This window comes from Oreochromis aureus, linkage group 7 (assembly GCF_013358895.1).
Source record: "Oreochromis aureus strain Israel breed Guangdong linkage group 7, ZZ_aureus, whole genome shotgun sequence".
NCBI lineage: Eukaryota > Metazoa > Chordata > Actinopteri > Cichliformes > Cichlidae > Oreochromis > Oreochromis aureus.
Genome location: NC_052948.1, coordinates 4047169 through 4066307, shown reverse-complemented (window position 1 = coordinate 4066307; position 19139 = coordinate 4047169). Strand labels below are relative to the sequence as shown.

General features: G+C 43.0%; 1 protein-coding gene across 1 annotated transcript; it reads right to left on the bottom strand.

Moving 5' to 3' along the window:
• Window positions 1–188: 188 nt before the first annotated feature.
• LOC116312546 (zinc finger protein 536-like) lies at window positions 189–13629 on the bottom strand (the record flags this gene model as incomplete). Its single annotated transcript, XM_031729986.2, has 3 exons — window positions 189–622; window positions 5953–6894; window positions 11850–13629. Coding segments are annotated over 3 exons (2958 nt in total), but the record flags the coding sequence as incomplete, so codon positions are not given.
• Window positions 13630–19139: the final 5510 nt, after the last annotated feature.

Genomic DNA, 19139 nt, shown 5'->3' with positions numbered 1-19139 from the left:
ATCGAGCGATATTTACAAAAATGTAACACAGGGTATTTACTGGATGAAAGAACAAGTGCTTTGGGCAGGCACGGTACACTCTCCCTATCAGACAAGTGCTGGACTGATAGATGCATGTAAACACAAGTAAATCGTTTGGACACTTTAGACAAAATGAACGACACTAAGTACCCCAGATACACATTCACATCACAATGGACTTTATTATTATAGGCAGCTTCTTTTGCTACAGATAAATACATACTGTGGCTCTTCAAGTAAACACTGGAATGTACATCAAGGTTGGCTGTTAACTTCTTTTTAACAATCTCCATCATCCTAATCCTTTTGAGGTGAAGCTAAAACAATAACCATAACTGTCTGTATGTGCTGTTAATACGATAACATCAAGTCCCGCAGAGGGATGTCACGCCGATCTGGTCTCTCTCTGGCGCACGGTTGTCTCCCGTGATGCTCAGAGGCAGTCTGGAGGGCATCTGGGGTGTGTGCGAACGTCGAAGGCGGCGGTCAGGGTACAGGCTGTTGTCGAACGGCTTACGGTGCACACAAAGGACGTGCGTCTTCAGGTTGCCCTTCTGGGAGGCGCTGTAGGGGCAGTAGCGGCACTGGAATGGCTTCCGAGCTGGAAACGAATACACGGGAATGGGGTGGCGGTTAATGTTTGCAACAAGTAAATGAATCACAATCCCACCAGGCAGTTTTTGAGATTATAATGCATTGGGTTTGTGCATGCTGAACACAACACAATAAAATCAAAGAAAAACAAGTTCCCTGACAAAAATAAAAACCCTCACTGTGTGACGCAGAATAAACCTCTAAATACTTCAGAAAAAACAGAATAATACTGATTTCTGTGAAGAACGCATGTGGTATGTTTTTAGTTCTGGATAGCAAACATTAGTCTTGGCAGGTCATTTTTCCAGTGCTCTACAACAGATGTGGCCAGGTGAGATGTGAGAGAAATGTTAATATTTGTTATTGTGCACTGAAGCTGCTGTAGGCTTGCAGATTGTTGATTTTCTGATCACTTTGGCACTTAGCCTTCATCCTGTGACACCTAATGGGCTGATGAGTTTTTCTAAAAAGGCCTGCAAGTTCTTGCTCATTATTACACACTTCCTGCTCACAGCTCACACAATAAATAAACACGCACACAAGTGTTGAGCTGAGGAATGACAGATGTCTGCAGCTGGGAGGCAAGGCATGCCAAAACTTCCTGTCTGTCCACCTCTTTAGTGCCCGCTGCATAGTTTCTCCATAAACAATGTGAACGTACATGACCCAGCACACAATGTACCCTTAAGATACAAACAACAAAGCTTAACACTAGTAGCTTCCAGATGTTTATCTAACCTCAATAAAAAATCAGTATGATACCAAAGCCTTCGGGCTTGCTAAGATCAAAGCAAAAGTGACTCATTTACCTCTCTACCTAGACAGCCATGCGTCCTTGTTCACCGCTGTGCTATTTTTGAGATGTTACCTCATATAATGACTTTCTCTTTTCCCCTCTGTCTAACACTTCAATGTGTTTTTCTGTGATTCATGGTTACAGTAAACCATTATGTGCTGATGTCATTTGACATCACTTCCCAAAAAGTGAGGGCTGTCTCAGCCTTTTCACCCCGCCCTCGCCTCTTCCACTCTATCATGCTCCTCATCAGAGCTGAGACAGCTGTACACAGCTCAACGCTCGCTTTCACATCTACATAAAAAAGGTGTTTTTTGGAGGGAAAAGTGGGAAAACTCACAGAAGGTGTGAGCAATAAAAGGTAATGCTCCATCTGTTGCTGTATAATAACCTGATGGCCGTAAAGGACACACACACACACACATTTACAAACTAGGCCTGACACATCTGAATATCATCAGGATAGCACAGAAGGGTCTGTGTGTGTCTGTGTTTGTGTGTGTATAAGCGACAGAGAGCTGGAATGAACAACAGTAAAGATAAGCTTTGTCAGACCCAGGTAGAGTGCAGTTTGTGGTGCATCTTAAACTCTGCCTGCCTCACTTAAGCTTCCCTGGCTTCAGCGTGACATGGAAAGACAGGAGAGGAGGTTGGATGCATAAAAATAAACACTCCTTGTTAAAACTTTAATGTCATTTTTCTGACTTCCGCTTCCTCAAATTTCACACGTTCCCTTGTAACTTGATAAACTTGACAGATTTTCCTCAATCTTATCAAATCCTTGTAAATGCACTCAGGCGCTGTGAACAATTCTGTAGCCTATTACACTCTCATAAAGTCGGTTAATAATAAGGCAAAAGGTCTTGGGCCTACATTAGTCGCTCGGTGCCCAGCGTGTCTCCCCCTTCTCTGCCTCTGTTGCCTTGCTTTCTGTCCCTCCTCGTCTTCCTCAGTCTGCCGTTCTTTTAGTCCTCCCACCAGAGGAGAGGGGAGGTCCAACAGAGGGCAACCTCCAAATAAGTTCCATTAATCACAGGCCAGAGTCTAATGTAACTAATATTTTACAATTAGAGGAGACAGCAGTGGGCTCTTAGCCATCCATCTCGCCGCCATATGATCCTCCATTCACAGGCTGCTCAAGCCACAGCTTCAGACCAGCCATTCGCTCACAAAAATACACTCACACACACACATACACACACACGTACCCCTATGCATATATAACAATGCATGAAGAGACTCAACAGGAAATGAGAAGGGTGGGATTGTGTGGCGTTGAAAGAAAGAGTGGAACTCTGCCAGTAGCACAAAAACAGAGTGATTACTGATTTTGAATCTGTATAACGTTGACACTGAAATTAAAGGATAATCTCAGTTTCTTGCAACTTATTTTCGCTGTTGCAGCTAAAGGAACAGGACAATACGCACAAGCTTTCATGAATAAACCAGATTATAAACAAACCAACAGTTTAACCAGATATTCAAAATGACTTTATTTAAACGATAAACTGAAAGCGAGTGAACTTGAAATCACAGCACAAAAAGAAAAAAAATCTGCGCGCACATAAATAACCTGTCACAAGTATGTTAGGTTAGAGATGAACCAGAAGGCAAGTCTAGAATTTCTTCGAATTGATGTGTTGCACCTCACATTTTATATTTCAAAGAAAAGGGGAAAACTTGGGAATTTGTTTAAAAGTTCATCACCCGACTCTGGCGTGTATTCCCAAATTTCTGCATGTTGAATGAGCCTTTTACTAATTCAAAAATCAAGATATTGAATCCAGAGCCAGCCTACCTATTAAAAGGTTAAATATAATCCTTTCATCTAACTCATTTGTTTCCCCAAATTTCTTATCATTCCTTTAACTAGCTATTTTTTTAATAGGGCTAAAACCTCAGAGTTTTTGTATAGACTAAAATGTGTCAACCTTGGATCAATTTTTAACACTAAACTATGCAAAGTTTTTATATATTCTTTAGTAGATTTTTACTTATTTGAGTCTTTCAGTTGTAATTATTCTCATCATCATTCTATATATCACAACAGTACGTTTATATGTGGTAACACTGTCTATTATGGGAAGTATAGTTTTATATATATTTTTGTTTTTGTCGCTGGGCAGGGACTAGTACTAGAAAAGCATATCCTGCCTTGCCTTTGCATATTTGCTTGAGGTTGTACACATGTATGTTCACACCTGCATGCATGCAATGATGCGTTTGTGTGTGTGCGTGTGTGTGTGCAGCGAGAGTGTGTTGTGTGTCACAGGCTGAGATAATGACCATGATGACAGTGGCGGGGCCGACGGGGGCCAGAAGAGCTGAATGGTGACGGATGACACAGGCCTGAGCTCTGATGGCACACAGACAGTGAGTGATGACTGCACATCCTTCCCAGTGCTCCACCCTTCATTATCTCTATGGGGAGAAGCACGGCACAAAGGCAGGCCGCGCTGCCCTCTCGCTGCCCTCAAACGACATCTGCTCATAGAGACAGCCGCACTACCGCTCCTCTTTCACCTCGCTGTCGCTCCATCTATCTCCATCTATGGTGATCTTTCTCGCTCCTTTTCTCTCTCCTTTTCTCCTGCTCTCTGTCACCCTCTCCGCGGAGGGTATACAGAGGTCAGACAATGAGATAATGACTCACCCCTTTCAACCTTTCAAATCAGGGCCTTTTCTTTCTCTCTGTCCTCCATGTTCTTTCATTCTTAATCCTTTCTTTATCGATCTTCTCATATTCACTTGTTCTCATGAGTCTGAGAGGCCTGGTCTGACATCACCGAAGGAACAGTTGACATGGTTAACTGGTTAACTCTGTTAAAGTTGCCCCAAGGCATCCATTTTGCAACATGACAGCATTCTCAGAAATAGTTGTCCTAATTGTGCCTCTGAAATATGGATGCATGTCACACTACTTGGGAGTGAGATATTTACCGCAGCCTCAGCTGTTGGAGTGGTAAATGTTGCCATCTAGTGGTTGAGCCCGGGCAGCGCAGAGGTAAGAGAGTGCTTAAAACACAAGGGAGGGCTCAGTGAGACTAATGAGCATGCAGACAGGTTCAACCAGAGGTCACCATCTGGCCAATTACCACTGCTGGCACACTGGAGCCGACCTGAACTGTCATCACAAACACATCACTCCATGTCCAAACTGCCCAGCAATATGTCACCATGCCACTCGACGTGCCATACAGTATGGAGAGGATGGGGTCAACAGAAGACAGCCCCATGACAAAGCCACCTGGTCAGCGCTGCAGACAGGACAGACTGCCGGGCCACCTGCTTAGCTCAGTTTTAGAGGACACTCGATGGACTCTCAATGTCAGCCCCGCATCTCACTGTCCAGCTTGACTGACAGGTGTTTATTGTGCCTTTGACATCAACTTCCTGAGAGAGAAAACGCAGAGGATCAATCTGCAGTGAACAAAAAGCAAGCGATGCTTGAAATAGCTCCTTGCATTGATCCGATTGCTGAAAAGTGCAGGCCACAGTTACGGTATGGCGTGCTGTATGTGAGGGATAAACTGTTTGATGTCATTTTTTCTGCTTTTCGGAGGAAAGTTTTTTTTTTGTTAAATCAATGTTTTTTAATCCAAATGGCATTATACATAATAAAAGCAAGAAAGAAACATGAACAGTGTGACGGCTATGACAGGAGGTGAAGGGGAGGGGTGCTTTTCGGCATATTATAATAACCATCTGTACAATCAAATAGAAAACTACATCTTGCTGTTAGAATCATAAAGAAAGGGAACAGATGTTAATCCCTAATGGAGTTGACAGGCACTTTCCTGTCTTTCACATGAACATATTGAGTTTCTGAATAAGAGGGGGATCAGAGGGAAGGTGTATCATGTTGCACTCATAATACATGCATATCAAAGACCCCAGCTGTTGGATTCCCTCTCCTGAGAGACAGCATTATTAAATCTGCACTCAGCAAGCATATCACACCAGCACAAGAGCTTAAGCCTCTCCATCAGTGGGCTCCATTGGCTTGGCGATTTGTAACCTATCACACTAGGAGATTATATCACCCTTTAAAGTGTAGGGGTAATCAGTGCCACACACCTGTGTCTTCTTTAGCCCTTATTTGAGATCAGAGATAAGATCTGCAAGAAAAAACTCAAGTGCTATAAGTATAAGGGAAGTGTGCTGTTCATAATTGGTGTGATTCAGTCACACACTCACACTCGATCTTCACACTTCCGCTGTCAGGTGACGAGGGCTGAGATACTGCCAAAACTTTTTTTGGTGTTCTGTAGCAGGATCCTCATGCCAGACAATGTATAAAAGTTTGAGCTTGCACTCTAGTTGGCCAGTTATATATAGAGCTTAGTCAAAAACTAATAATCATGCTCTATTCCCACTCGCAGCAGTCTATCACATGCACAGAAATAATGTGGTTCAAAGCATAGCTGCTGTTTGACCACTAGGTGGCAATATTTGCCTTCAAATCTGGAGACAGCTCTGGCTACATCTTGATAACAGTGACAGCTGCATTTAGTGTATGTGATATATAAGCTCGTGCCCACCTGATGCAATATCTTTCTCCATGTTTCCCCCACCGTTCAGACCGACTTTGTGGGTGCTAGCAGGTGTGCTGTTGAGGCTCCCCTGGGATCTGAGGAAGGAGAGCAGGCCGCCCTGGTGCTGAAGTGGATCCGACTGTCCTGGAGCTAAGCTCTCCAGAGAGGAAATGGGAGATTCAGCCACAGCTCTGACCCATTGTCCTAGCTTGTCTTGCTTCTTTTCACCAGCACCCTCAAAATCAGCGCTGGCCTGTCCCGGCTCTTTTGACTCGAGGACATTATTTTTCACTATTTTCCACTTGGCAGCGTTGTCATTTTTGTCCTCCCTTCCTTGGTCAGATTTCTCAAATTCACCTTCACCATCATGAACTGTAGAGCCTGCGTTCTGTGCGTTCATCTCCTCCTTGGCTCCGTGCACCAAGAGGTCAGACTGAAATGTGGGTTTCACACTGAGTTCAGCTGGTGCGTTAGAGTAACTTTGTCGCTGGCGGGTAATGGAGGAGGACAGTCCATTACTAAAAACGCTGGACATCTGTACCAGCACAGCAGGAGACACAGCTGAATGAGATGTGACGGTGTCTGGCCTGACAGACAAATCCAAAGGCTCATACTGGGACTTCCGAGTTTGAGCCGACAAAGAGCCGTCTAGACCCGCATCTCGGTCAGCGAGATCGGACTGCTTGTTAATGAGCAAGGAATTTTCACTGTGGCTCTCCAGACCGAGGTATGGCCCCGCAGCCGGGCTCCAGTCCTCCCTGGATCTGGGTCGGAGCTTGGAGCTGGGGTTGGGGCTGGAGCTGCTGCTGCTGCTAGGCTGCAGAGGAGAAGAAAGATCCCCGTTGTTCTGCCAGTGGGTGAAGTGGTACTGATCCAGATGGAAGCCGAGGGAGGCTGTCTGTGCAGAGGTGTAGTCATTTGAAGGTGGACACCTGTAGACTTTCTCACCTAACAGAGATGATAAGAGCAAAAACATAAGACAAACTTAATCAAATTAGGAAAGCATGTGTATATGAGACATACTGAGCATTTGGTTCTGAGCATGTACCAACAACAGTTGTCTAAACATGAAAAATGTTGCAATCCCACACCAGGCTGAGTTGAATGATTTAAGTGCTGCCCTGCAGTAAATCAAGCTTGTAATCAGCTTTCAGCTCCAGTGATCCATCATTTTACAGTATGGACGCCACCACCATGTGCAATAAATACACCCAAAGACGTTAACACCAAACAAGATTCTTCCAGAAATAATAAACAGTGAGATTGTAAAGCAACTAGAACAAGGCAGATGTTGCAGACAAGAACCTCATTCCATCAAAACCAGTAAGTGGGTTTCCCAGTCAGAAATAACGAAGTCCAACATGTGAGCAGTTCTGATTAACCACACCATGTACTGTAGCTGAGTTTATTTTTGCTTCACACTTGAAAAATGGTGCGTTGGAAACATAATTCAAACAGTACAAAGTGTATTATTGTGGAGAATGACAAAGGGTGATTTTTCTCCTTTTAGCCAGTGAATAACATCCATCTGGATGCAAGATTTGATCTTGCACACCATAACTTTTAATTAAAGGTAATTTAAATGTCTTCTTCCCTCTGTTTACCTTCAGTTTAATCCTTATAGCTATCACAGAAACACCCTTCAGGGTTAAACACACTCCCTGTGACCATTTTGAGTTAGTGATTGTCTGAGACCTCAGCCTTGCACTGTCTTTAAACAGCCCAGCTGTTTCGCTGCCATTCCAATTACAGTAAAAGTCATCCGATGCCATTAAGCCACAAATATTGGCAGTTTATTGCCCAACACTCTCCTGGCATTTGAAGGTCAGGTCATACATTATACTGTGTCTTTTAGGGATGTGTCTGGGATAGGGAGATAAACCCACCACCATTAATTTAATTCTATGCATATTGATGCCTTATTGTTCTTCTTTAATGGACTAATATCTGAGTTACAACAGTGATTCATCCCCCGCCAGAGAAATATCAATTTCATACACCTCGAGATCTGACCCTGAGGTAATTCTCTGAGGTAAATCTAAATCTAATGATCTGTAGTAGTTACTTTACTTTGTTTCCAACTTTAATAGAAAAACCTGCATTATGAGCTGAATCGTAGTAAAGAGAGGGCTGTTTTTTACTATTACAATTTACAAAACCGTAAAATAACGCCCACGTATTAATTAAATAGAGCTCCAGCAAATGAAATTGAAAAGTCACAGCTGAAATGGGAAATTCGTGTCCTTGAACTAAAGTCGTCTCCTTTTGTTTGCACTGCACTCTGAGTGTTTATATGTGAGCGTGGTCGTATAGAGCATGTTTGACTTAAAGTCTGCGTAAGATTACATGTGTGTGGGGTGTGCAAGAGCGGGAAAGAGACTTCAACAGTGCCACACCCTTGTCTCCAGTAACAGACCAAAAAAAAAAAGAGAGAAAAAAAAAGATCCAAACAGCTTAATGGAACTCTTTCAGACACACTATATATCTCAATTATTCTGTGGCTTAAATTACGATGACATTACCGGTCAGCTCCAAATGCAGAAAACACATATATCTGACCTCATCTTTCAGTGCGGACCTTCCTAAACCCATTTGCCAGCCTTCATGAAAGCGGTTAAAAACAACACAAAGACTGAAGACTCTGCCTTTTTTTCTCTTCCTTTGGATGGGTGCCATCTTTGTGATTGCCTGGTTCATGCTAACTTAATCAGTTTAAGATTTACTTACAGTGCAGAGGCGCACATTATGTGAGGGGAGTAATTTTAGAGCTTAGATTTATCAACCAAAACTCCAATTACTGCATCATTACAAACCCCAGCCTCTCTCACCTAACACAGAGCATCTAATGAAGTGATGCGTATGAGTTATCCGCCCTTACTGAATGTGCAAGGCGGAGGAAAAAGGTAAATAAATAAATAAATGCCTCAAGTGAGCCGTGTCTATGGAAAAAGCATGCAGCTGGGCTCGGACGAGTGATTCATTTCATATGGAAATGGGCTTTAAAATTTACGTCCATATATCACCGTCAATGCAATCACGTACTCACACACTATATGCTTACACATGCATTTGGCAGCAGCATATTGTAGGTATCAAACTCTGTATGCAGCGGGGCTTTGCCTCTTTCTGTATATATGTAATCAAGCAACTGAAATGCAAAACAGAGATACATAGTGGCTGGTTTGGTTTAAGATGAAACAGTGAGAGTGAGAGTCACACACAAGACTGGTGAGAAAAACAGGGGCACCAGATGTTCTTTGATGTTTATAATAGCATATATTATTAATATTAATTAGACCACATAGTCAATGACGCATTTGGGACGTTTCCAAGTCAATTAAGCCAAATGGCATTCAGGAGACGGTGGAACAATATTTCAAGGCAGGTGTTCAGAACTCCCTGGGTAAATCTTTTTATCTGCATGCTAGGAAAACAAGCATTTTGAGCTTAATTTGAGCCTCATATCTGCAATAATAATTAAAAAGAGGATTAAAAGACAGAAGTGAGAGGGAAACGGCAAAGCCAACAGGTAATCAGTTTAGAAAAACCAGTCAGACTGACTCTGATCTGTGAATAAGAGCTGAATTTGTTAAGCTAGGACAGAGTTAGATAAGGACCTATTTAGTAAAAAGATGCTTTCTTGCTTTCAACAATCACAAAGAATAGACGGATGGAAGTGGAACAGCCAAAGGAAAAGTGATATTCTGCACAGCAGCCTGCTTTATCTGTGTTTCTGGGTAAACCGCTGCTCATATTACCATTCACGGTTTTATAGACGCTTATCACTTCAGGCTCTCTTGGCTGTAACACTTACAGTAAAAGTAGCATAAAAGCAGGGAACACATGTGGGGACAACATCGTTACATGGTGCCTGCTCGCCGACCTTGAGGTTAAGAGTATTGAATGGGACTAATTAATAACTGTCAGCGCATTTTAGCAGTTTGTGTTTTCTTCATTCAGATGTGGGATCTAGCTGGTCCAATGTAGGTCAGAGGCCTGCAGCATGGACCCTTTGTGAGTTTTAAGAAGAGTCGTTATTCTTAATCTCAACTTATAATTAAAGTTAAAGCGCATTTTGAAATCTGTCCTGATTAGATATTGAAAGAAGCAATTCATAACACGCCTCCTATTCAAATCAAAGTCAGATTTCTCATTTACGACGCTGGGTGTTTGTAGTTAAAAATCTAAATCGGGCGCTGTAAGAACCTGTCTCCCACTCTGACAGCCATGACTGTACTATATTTGCCATCCATATTGGGAACATCAATAACTTCATGACCACCATAGGCTGACTATGAATAATGTAGCCTGTAATTCTGGACTAATCAATGTTCCTCAAGCCGAACATCTGGCAGTGGTAATTCTTCCTCAGCATCTCCGCTCTCCTGAATTAGAAAACACTCGCTCTCTCACTCTCTCTGCCTCCGTGTCCAAGCATCGAGACAGACAGACTTGATCAGTTACAACCCCCCACCTCCGAAAAAACTTATCCCTGTTATTAAACCCTCATCAAGTGGTGCGTGTTCTCCATATGTGTAGGATTTACCTATCTGTCCCGCAGCAGACCTGTGCGTTGAGCCAGGGCCAGCAGCGTGTGATTGTGTTAATTAATCTGTCATTGTGAGCACAGGGAGCAGCTGCAGAGGTCTCTGGGATATATTGTCAGAGCTAAACAATGCGGTGCTAAGCCCCCAGAGTGAGTCTACCATTACACAGGACTAAGAACAGAGAGGAGAGGAGGAGAAGAGGAGAGAGAGCCTGCCGGATCCATCATTGACTAAAGCAATGACGCCTGACCTTTACAATGAATTAGTTTCCATGCTTAATATTGACTGAAATTAGAGTCTGATACTGAATGTGCCATCCCAGAACTGTGCACGCTCAAATCCTCAGCTAGCCAACTATCGTAAATGTTTCTGGAAGTGACACCGTATGGTCTCGGAGATAGGGGAGAAGAGGGAAAGTAGAAACAACAGAGCTTGAATATGTTTCTTAAAGAGCAACCAGAGAGGGATTTGGCTGTAAACTGTGAGCATTTACATGTAAATATGCAGATGCCAGTATGTGTGTACAATATGGAAACAAAACATCTAATGAGATTAGACCTGATCCATTTATCTCTGCTCTACGGCCATCATTTAAGAGGATACTGGCCCAAATCCCACAGGAGCGCAGCAGACTTAGATGCACATAAGTAGTTCTCTAACACTGGAAGAAAATAACCGTAAGCATAAGCTGTGAGGAAAGCGAACAAAGTTTGGATTTATCTTTTCTTCTTGTCTCTTAATAACGCCGTTACAGCAGTAATTTAGACTCATGATAACATGTTAGCAGGATGCCATGATAAAGAAGGCATTTACCCATAGAGCCGAATCATCTAAATCACCAGGTGGAACAGAAGACTATCAATAAAAATACCAGGTGGTAGATCAAATCATAAAAATCACTGGGTGGTATATATCAAATCATTAAAAACACCAGATGGCATGCATTAACATCTTGTGCCCCTGTAGGCAAGGGGTGGGGATGTGACGGATATAAAATAGAGGGTACTAATTATCCCTACAATTCACCATGATGCCATTATCTTTAAAAGGAAGACAAAGTCCTTGTGGATGATAATATCTGTAGCTGTGTTGCTGACCCTGTGCTTGCTTCAAATCCACCTACTCTGAGTAGTCAGAAATATGATGACACATGTTTTACATACACTTGATAATTTCTGACAAAAAGGAAAAAAATATTAATAATAATAAGATGCTTTTATGTCAAATATTTTAAGGTTACTTCACAGATGAAAACATCAGGGTCTAATCCCTAATGAATGATTAAAACATTATCTAGAGGCTGAGAAGTACTCCTAATCTTTTACTCTGAAAACTTGTCTTCCTTCACTGAATTACCTGTAGCTGGAGAAGAAGATTGTGGTCGATGGTCCACAGCGCTGCCAGAGTTCCCTGTCTCGGTGATCATCTCTGCTGGCCCATGATGACTCACGCTGCCTGGGCTCCCAGGTCTGCTTATGGCTTTGGTGTCTGGGTCACCGAAGCACAGTTTCCCATCATCTACAGGGAGACATCTCTCTGGCAGATAGGAGGAGCACTGCTGCTGCTGCTGCTGCTGGTCTTTAGGGCTGAACATTTGCTGTTCAATAGGTAACCCTGGTGTTATGATCTGCCAACCCGCATAGCTGCTGCTGTTGGTGAGAGCATCTCTGGCAGCAATTACTTTCTGCAGATATTCCATGCTAGAGGAACTCAGCGGAGGGTGGAGATGATTTAGACCCAGCGAAGAAGAGCTCTCTGCATCTGTCACTGCACCAGGCCCTGAGGAAATCATCCGCCCTAACATCTCTCTGACCTTCATGTCAACACCTGCTGCAGCTATCATCTGGTTGTAATCTGGGTGGTCCACTCTCTCAGCTGTAAGGAACCTGTTGTGAATGCGGGAGATGTACTGGGAGTAGAGGTTGCTCTGATGCTCCGATGGCGTCAGGTTACTCATTTCAGCAGAGGAATCGCGCTCGGGTGGGAGACTGGTCTTAGCAGCGAGCTTATTGAGGTGCACCTTCATGTGGTTCTTTAGAAACCAGGGTTCCTTGAAGCGACGGCCACAGATTTGGCAGCAGTGCTCAAAAGAATCCTTGTGTTTCCTCATGTGGCCCTTTAGGAACCAGGCCTGGCTGAAGGTCTGGCCGCACACCTCACAGGGGAATTCACCGACAGGCTTTCCCTGATCACCAGCCCCAATCGCGGGCTTTTGCCCTGAGCCCGAATCGGCTGTGATATGTGTCATTTCAACATGGCTGATGAGCTCCTCCTCGTGTGAGGCCGCAAACTCACACAGAGTACATTTGTAGGGTTTGTGGAGGATTCTGATGTGGCGCTCGAGCTCTTGCTGCTTCCTGAACTTTCCCTTACAGAAAGAGCAGCGGAACCCAGTGGTTTGGGGCTGGATGGCCTCGTCGTGAATTGTAGTCAACTTGGGAGAGGTGGATCCACATGGCTGGCTGTCTGCTGCGCTAGAGTTGCTTAACAGCTGAGGCTGTGTCGGAAAAGTCTGCGGTAGAGGCTTTTGATGATGGTTTATATTAGCTGCTTGCGGTTGGCTAACGTGACTAGCTCTCATCTGCCTGTCTCTTAGTATCGCCCTTTCCTCGAGCTCGTGAAGCAACCTGTTCTCCTCCCTAATCCTCCCACGGCCTTTGCCCAGAATGCCTTGCTTGTGTGTGCGGAGGTGTATCTTCAGGTTGCCCTTCTGTGCAGCCCTGTGGTCACAGTATGGGCACTTGAAAGGCTTCTCACCTGTATGAGTGCGCATGTGAAGGGAAAGGATGCTGTTGAAGCGGAAACGTTTTCCACATAACGGGCAGGGATACTTCCTGTTTTTGCGGTTGTCATCTTGGGAAGAATTAACCTGGGAGACAATGCTTTGATTGGTGACTCTCAGGAACTGGGAAAGCTCTACTCTCCCATTCATGCTGCTGAGAATTCGTGCATCCATGATTTGATTGGCCAGAAGTGCCATCTGGCTCCTAATTGGGTGGGTGGACGGGGTAATGAAGCTGTCCTTTCGGGGACTGGGTGATGTTACAGTATGGTGGTCAGGGGTGTCTAACTGGGACAGTCTGAAGGTTAGTAAAATGAAGTGTTTGCACTTATTTAGCTGAAACAGGATGTGGATTCATGCTGTTTAGGTGACGTGTCTGTTTCCTGTTTGTCTGACCTGAAGAGAAAAACACAGAAGGTGCATTAAGTTATTTCAAAGTCTGCTGCAGGAAATGTATTATTAAAAAAATTAGAAGCAATAAGAAGAGCAGGTAGTAAAGAAAAAACAAAGCTAAATAAATATGGCCATGTGTTGTCAACAAGGTGTAAATCTGTACTTTTGCAACTGCTGTATAATGCCAGTTATGCACCACAAATAGGTCAGGAAATAGTGCAAAGTAGGTTCTGACTCTCCTCATCCTGTCTTAAGTATACCTGTGGTTTTACATTATTGTTGGAGACTGCGAAAATGCTGATTATGTATAACCACAAAGGCTTCCTCAACAAATATCTCATCTTTACTAAAGGGTAAGTTGAAAATCTTTGTCTAGATCTCATTTTGTTAGTGACACACAATACTAAGGCAGCAGAAACATCAAAGCTTGTCTGCTTCTACTTGCCCTTCCTTCACATTTCACAAATCTTTGAAATGCTTTAAAGAGAAGATTAAAGTAAATAGTTAAGCTTTTTCAGCAGGTCTGCTGCATATTTGAATAAAACTGTTACTAGGATAATTATGTCACAGGAGTACTGAGGAAAATAAACAACTTAATGATGGATGCAAAAATTTAAACTAAAGTTAAAGGAAGCATATCTGAATAAAAAGCCTGCCCTTCCCAGCTCCCTTTTTTATTCGACTGTAGCTGCAAAACAAAGCTTCAAATTCACATCGTGCTACAATGGTAGAGGTCACACAGGCGAGCCCTGCACAGCTCTAGTGCAGCACCAAAGGGCACAGAACAAAGCCTGCACTGTCCACACTGAATTAACACAGGCTTACATCATCCTGGACTGCAACCTCAGTCAGTCACGAAAATGATGTACACAAAACCACACAGATAAAGAGTTGGCAGGCAGGGAGCAATGGTTCGTGTGACTGGCGTGTCCGCTCTAAGATGTAGATTAGAAATCAATGTGACCATTATGGTGCTGACTTAATCATATCTGACAAGAAAAGGTCTGTAAATTATATCTTTATATCATAGATCCACTTTACAGCTCCTGACCCGATATTCCTGAACAGTCTTTCCACAAAAGAAAGCAAATGGGAGGTTAGCCCCACTTCCCACGCATTTTCAAGAATGGCCGTCAGTTAGACCGAGCTCGCATTTGCCTTAATTAATGTCATTACTGTGCAGTTGCTTTTATTGTACGGTGTATCCAATATAAAGTCTGCAACCAATCAATAATGATTGATTGAACTTAACTCTAAATAGCTCTGTCTCTGCAGCATCTTCTGAAATCACTTTGACAATGGTTTAGTGCACAAGTGCATGCCTTCTTTCCTTAAACACTGCACATGTGTACTAGCTCTGGTGACATTTAGCGTTTTAAAGAGAGATTGAGCTAAACAAGAGAGCAATAAGAACAATCTGACACAACACAATCTTGCTGTCATACTCCAGCACACTAATTCACCCTTACCTGGGCGCCAAAATGAAAACGCTAACTTTCATGTAAATAACAGCCTTCCAAATCAAGTCTGATTATGAGTATAACCCATAACAACATCAACCAAATGTTTGTTGATTAAAAAAAAGTCTTAGTCAGCAAAGTTTTGTTTGGTCAGTCACAGAAAACTCCAACAACCACAGGAAGTGGTGACATTGCGTCAGACAGCTAGTCACAGATAGACATTGTCATTTACAAGAGCTGGTGTCTGCATTTGTTACAGTGCACATGTCAGGCAGGCAGGAAATCCAACATGTGGGCTCATTTTGTGAAGGTAAAGGACGACACCCGAGAGAGTGACAGGCAAACTCTGCTGGCAAATATTTTGCCCATCATTCATCCATCTCAAACTTGGCTTATCAATTGAAACATGTAAGCAGCCACTTAGCATGGCTGTTCATTATTATGCTAGATAGACCTTGAGTTCTCATGTCTTGCAACAAATTTAAAATTAACATCACTTTTGCTGTTGTCACAAACAGGCAGCTTGCCTCCCGTGTGTTCTTGTATCTTTTAAAGCTTTGTTATGATGGTTATGTATTCTTCTGCAGTGTAAAACAGCAATAACAATGTTACTTATACATTCCTCCACTCAACTCAAACCATTTTCTGATGCCCCCTAAAATATATATATATTTGAATAATTAAAATAATATCCTAAATGTGAAACACCTAGTCAGCTACTAGTCAAGGAGAAAGCTCTATCCCTAGTCCACAGCAACTTCGATCATCCATGAAAATGTTGCACATAAAACCACCCGGATAAAGAGCTGCCTGCAGCCATGGCTGGTGTGAGCAGTGTGTCTGCACTGAGCTCAGATCAATGTAAGGCTACAGGCCTGACCTAATCACATCTGACAGGAAGAAAGTGAGCGAATGATATTAGCATACACTAGATCTACTTCATATTTACTAAAGTGATATTTCTCTGATTAACTACGCATGGCAACGAGGCAGAAAGCCGTCATCGCTTGTGTGTGCGGACTTTAGTAGGAATCTGTGGAGATGGGAGCGGGGCCATCAGGTGTTTTCACTGTCAGAGTGGATTAGGCTCTTTTAGTGCAGATTGAGAGAGCGCTTGATTGTTATGAAGCATTGTGTCACAGTAGCGCCTCTTAGGTGTGGACGCACATATACGAACAAGGAGCAGGTGTGATTTAGCACAGGCAATAAAAGGGAAACAAAAATGTGACACATACATTACAACCAGCCAAGGAGGCTGTGCATTCGGGATGATTTTAGATGTGACAATATCAAACACTGTTATATTTACTCTCACTGCTGTCAGGCGAAGGGGATTCTATAAAAGATTTGACCTACAAGAGAGTGGAAACACGATATTTTTACCTTGTAGTGCATTGCCATGTAGGATGGATGGATAGATGCGTAGAGGCCTAGAGTGATGAAAGTGGAATGAAACACATAAATGAAATTTATAGATCAGAAGCGCATATTACATTTTTCTTTTTAGCAGCGGTTAAAATTAATAAAAATCCATTAATAATTTATCTTGATTGTAGAGCTGAAAAATACAATAAATGCACCACAAATGGCAGCAAAAGCCTTCTCCCAACAGCTACAGTAAGCCCTCTAATAAGCAAAGAAAGCTAAAGATCATCTGATGTTAACATGACTGATAACAGCCTTTTCGTGTATGCTGTTTTCAGATGACCAAAAACTGGAAATTCTTGTTTAATTTCGGTATGTATCTATTTACCGTCCCTTGTGATAAAGTGTGAAAATCTACATGCAGTGCCTTAGATGTGTTCTGTTTACCCAGGCAGGCTGGAAACAGTTGTACGCATGATACGGTAATAAAAACTCAACTCAATACTGAACACATGCAGCTAAAAATGAAACACATATGTAATTATACAGTTGGATGCAGATACTCATGCCTCATATGCGCAAATAAGCATGCAGCCTGACATTTAATATGTCTGTTGATGTCCCAGATTCTTTGTAAAATGGTTCAGCCTACTTCAAAATTCCTGGAATTCCTGACTTCCCAGGCTGCAGAAGGCAACTGTTTATCACACACGAGCTTATGTAAAGACAGTGAAAGCCCCATGCTATGCTTTATGTCCCCTGTATCTCACTTCATCCACGTGCCCACCCACCAAATCAGCCAGCCAACACTCCTGTGGACTGCAATGTCAGGGGATGAACAGCATGCTCAAGGAAGAGGGCAGTGGTAACACAGCTGCCCACCATGACCCATACAAAAGATAGCACACATATACTTTCTGACAGCCAGATTAATGAAACCCTATAGGAGCTCCTCTGTAGGCCCCCCAAAAGCCTGACGGAGACAGAATAGTCTAACCAGCACCATTCATTACTGCAGGAGTACAGAGCACAGAAAGAGCACACACAGCACTGACAAACTAGCTCCTTGTGAGTAATAGCTAAAGAACTCATAAAAGAATACATACACATTTGTTGCGGGTGTTGTACGTAAATCTATGCCACTCCTTCTACCACTATCAAAAAAACCCCCTAAAAACTGACTTGTGCCCCTTAAAAATAAACCTGGCATGCAAGTGATACAGCAATGATGAACAGTTATGTGAGAATCAGCTATTTCAGGTGGCTTTCGATTAATTTTGTTTGTCTCAGTCAGCAATGCAGATTAGCGGCCTTGAATGCTCTGCGAAGGAAAAATAAGTTCCTCTGGCAACATACTAAAAGCCACAGGGTATAGCACCTGGAACTCAGACTGAAAACAGCAGGTTTGCTTAGAGGCAACCAGCTGTGTGCGTACCTGTATGAGTTGGTGGCGTCTAAGTCTTTTCAGATGACAAACGGTTCCAATCCACGTGCAAGGATAAGACATGAAAAGTGAAAGTGTCCATAGGTACTCTGGTGAATACGGGCAGTATCATAACCATATTGTGGTATGTGTGTGTGTGTGTGTGTGTGTGTGTTGTAAATAAATTCTGGATTCGTGAAATTCCTTCGTTGTTTTCATTAGCTCTCACACACTTTGGAGTGAGGGAATATAAACTTCACTCTTCTTTGTCAGGCATTTGCAAACACACCCATTTTCACATGCTCTCTTGCTGTCTCTATCTTTCCATAACGCGCACACACACACACACGGAGGCACATGCATATAGAATGTATTTAAGATCACTAATGTGTAAACAGTTGCTCTTGTTTGCACAGACCACCTGTTCTTTCTGGACACAAACAAAGCTTTGGCGTACGATGGGGTGTGTTAACAGTGTGGGGTGAGTAGGGGATGCCTCACAGAAGAGAAGCCTATCCACATGGTGTAGGCTGCATCAGATGGTTGGGCCCTGCATGACAGCAGTCAGCTCCAACATAACTCGCACAGATCTCAAAGAACACAGCTTCTTCAGCCTGCAACAGACTGACATGTTTTGCTTTCTCGACAACTTCCCCCGGCGAATGCAAACTCTTGCTCGCTATAACGTTTAAGTTAGCAGCCCTCCTAACTGTGAAAGGATCAATTTGTTTTTGCACTGCATTTGTCTTTCACATTGGCCAATATTTGCAAAAGTGAAAGGAAGACAAGAAAAAAACTAGATGTGTCTATTTTCAGTTGCAAAAAAAAAGCACTTGAAGGCACTAAAACAAAAGTCATTAAACGAGTCATCACAAAATCACAGCAGGAGTCTGGTAATGCCACTTACAGTATCTCATTAAGCTATGGCATCCACAGGAAAAAAAACTGACAAACAAAGAGCATAATCCAAGGCACATTAGCTGGGCTGATAATTCAATGAACTCTCATTTGGCAGCCATCTTGCCCTTGTGATGGTCTTTTTTCAGCCACAGCAGCAGAGCACAGACCCCTCGTGAAGTTCCTGTCTCTCTGTCTCTCTCTCTCTCTCCTTCTTCCTCTCCCCATCAATCTATCTATCTCACACATACTGTATATCCCTCCTCCTGCTCTTCCTCCCTTTCTCTCACTCTCTCTCACATGCTCTCTAAAACAACAAAACATCC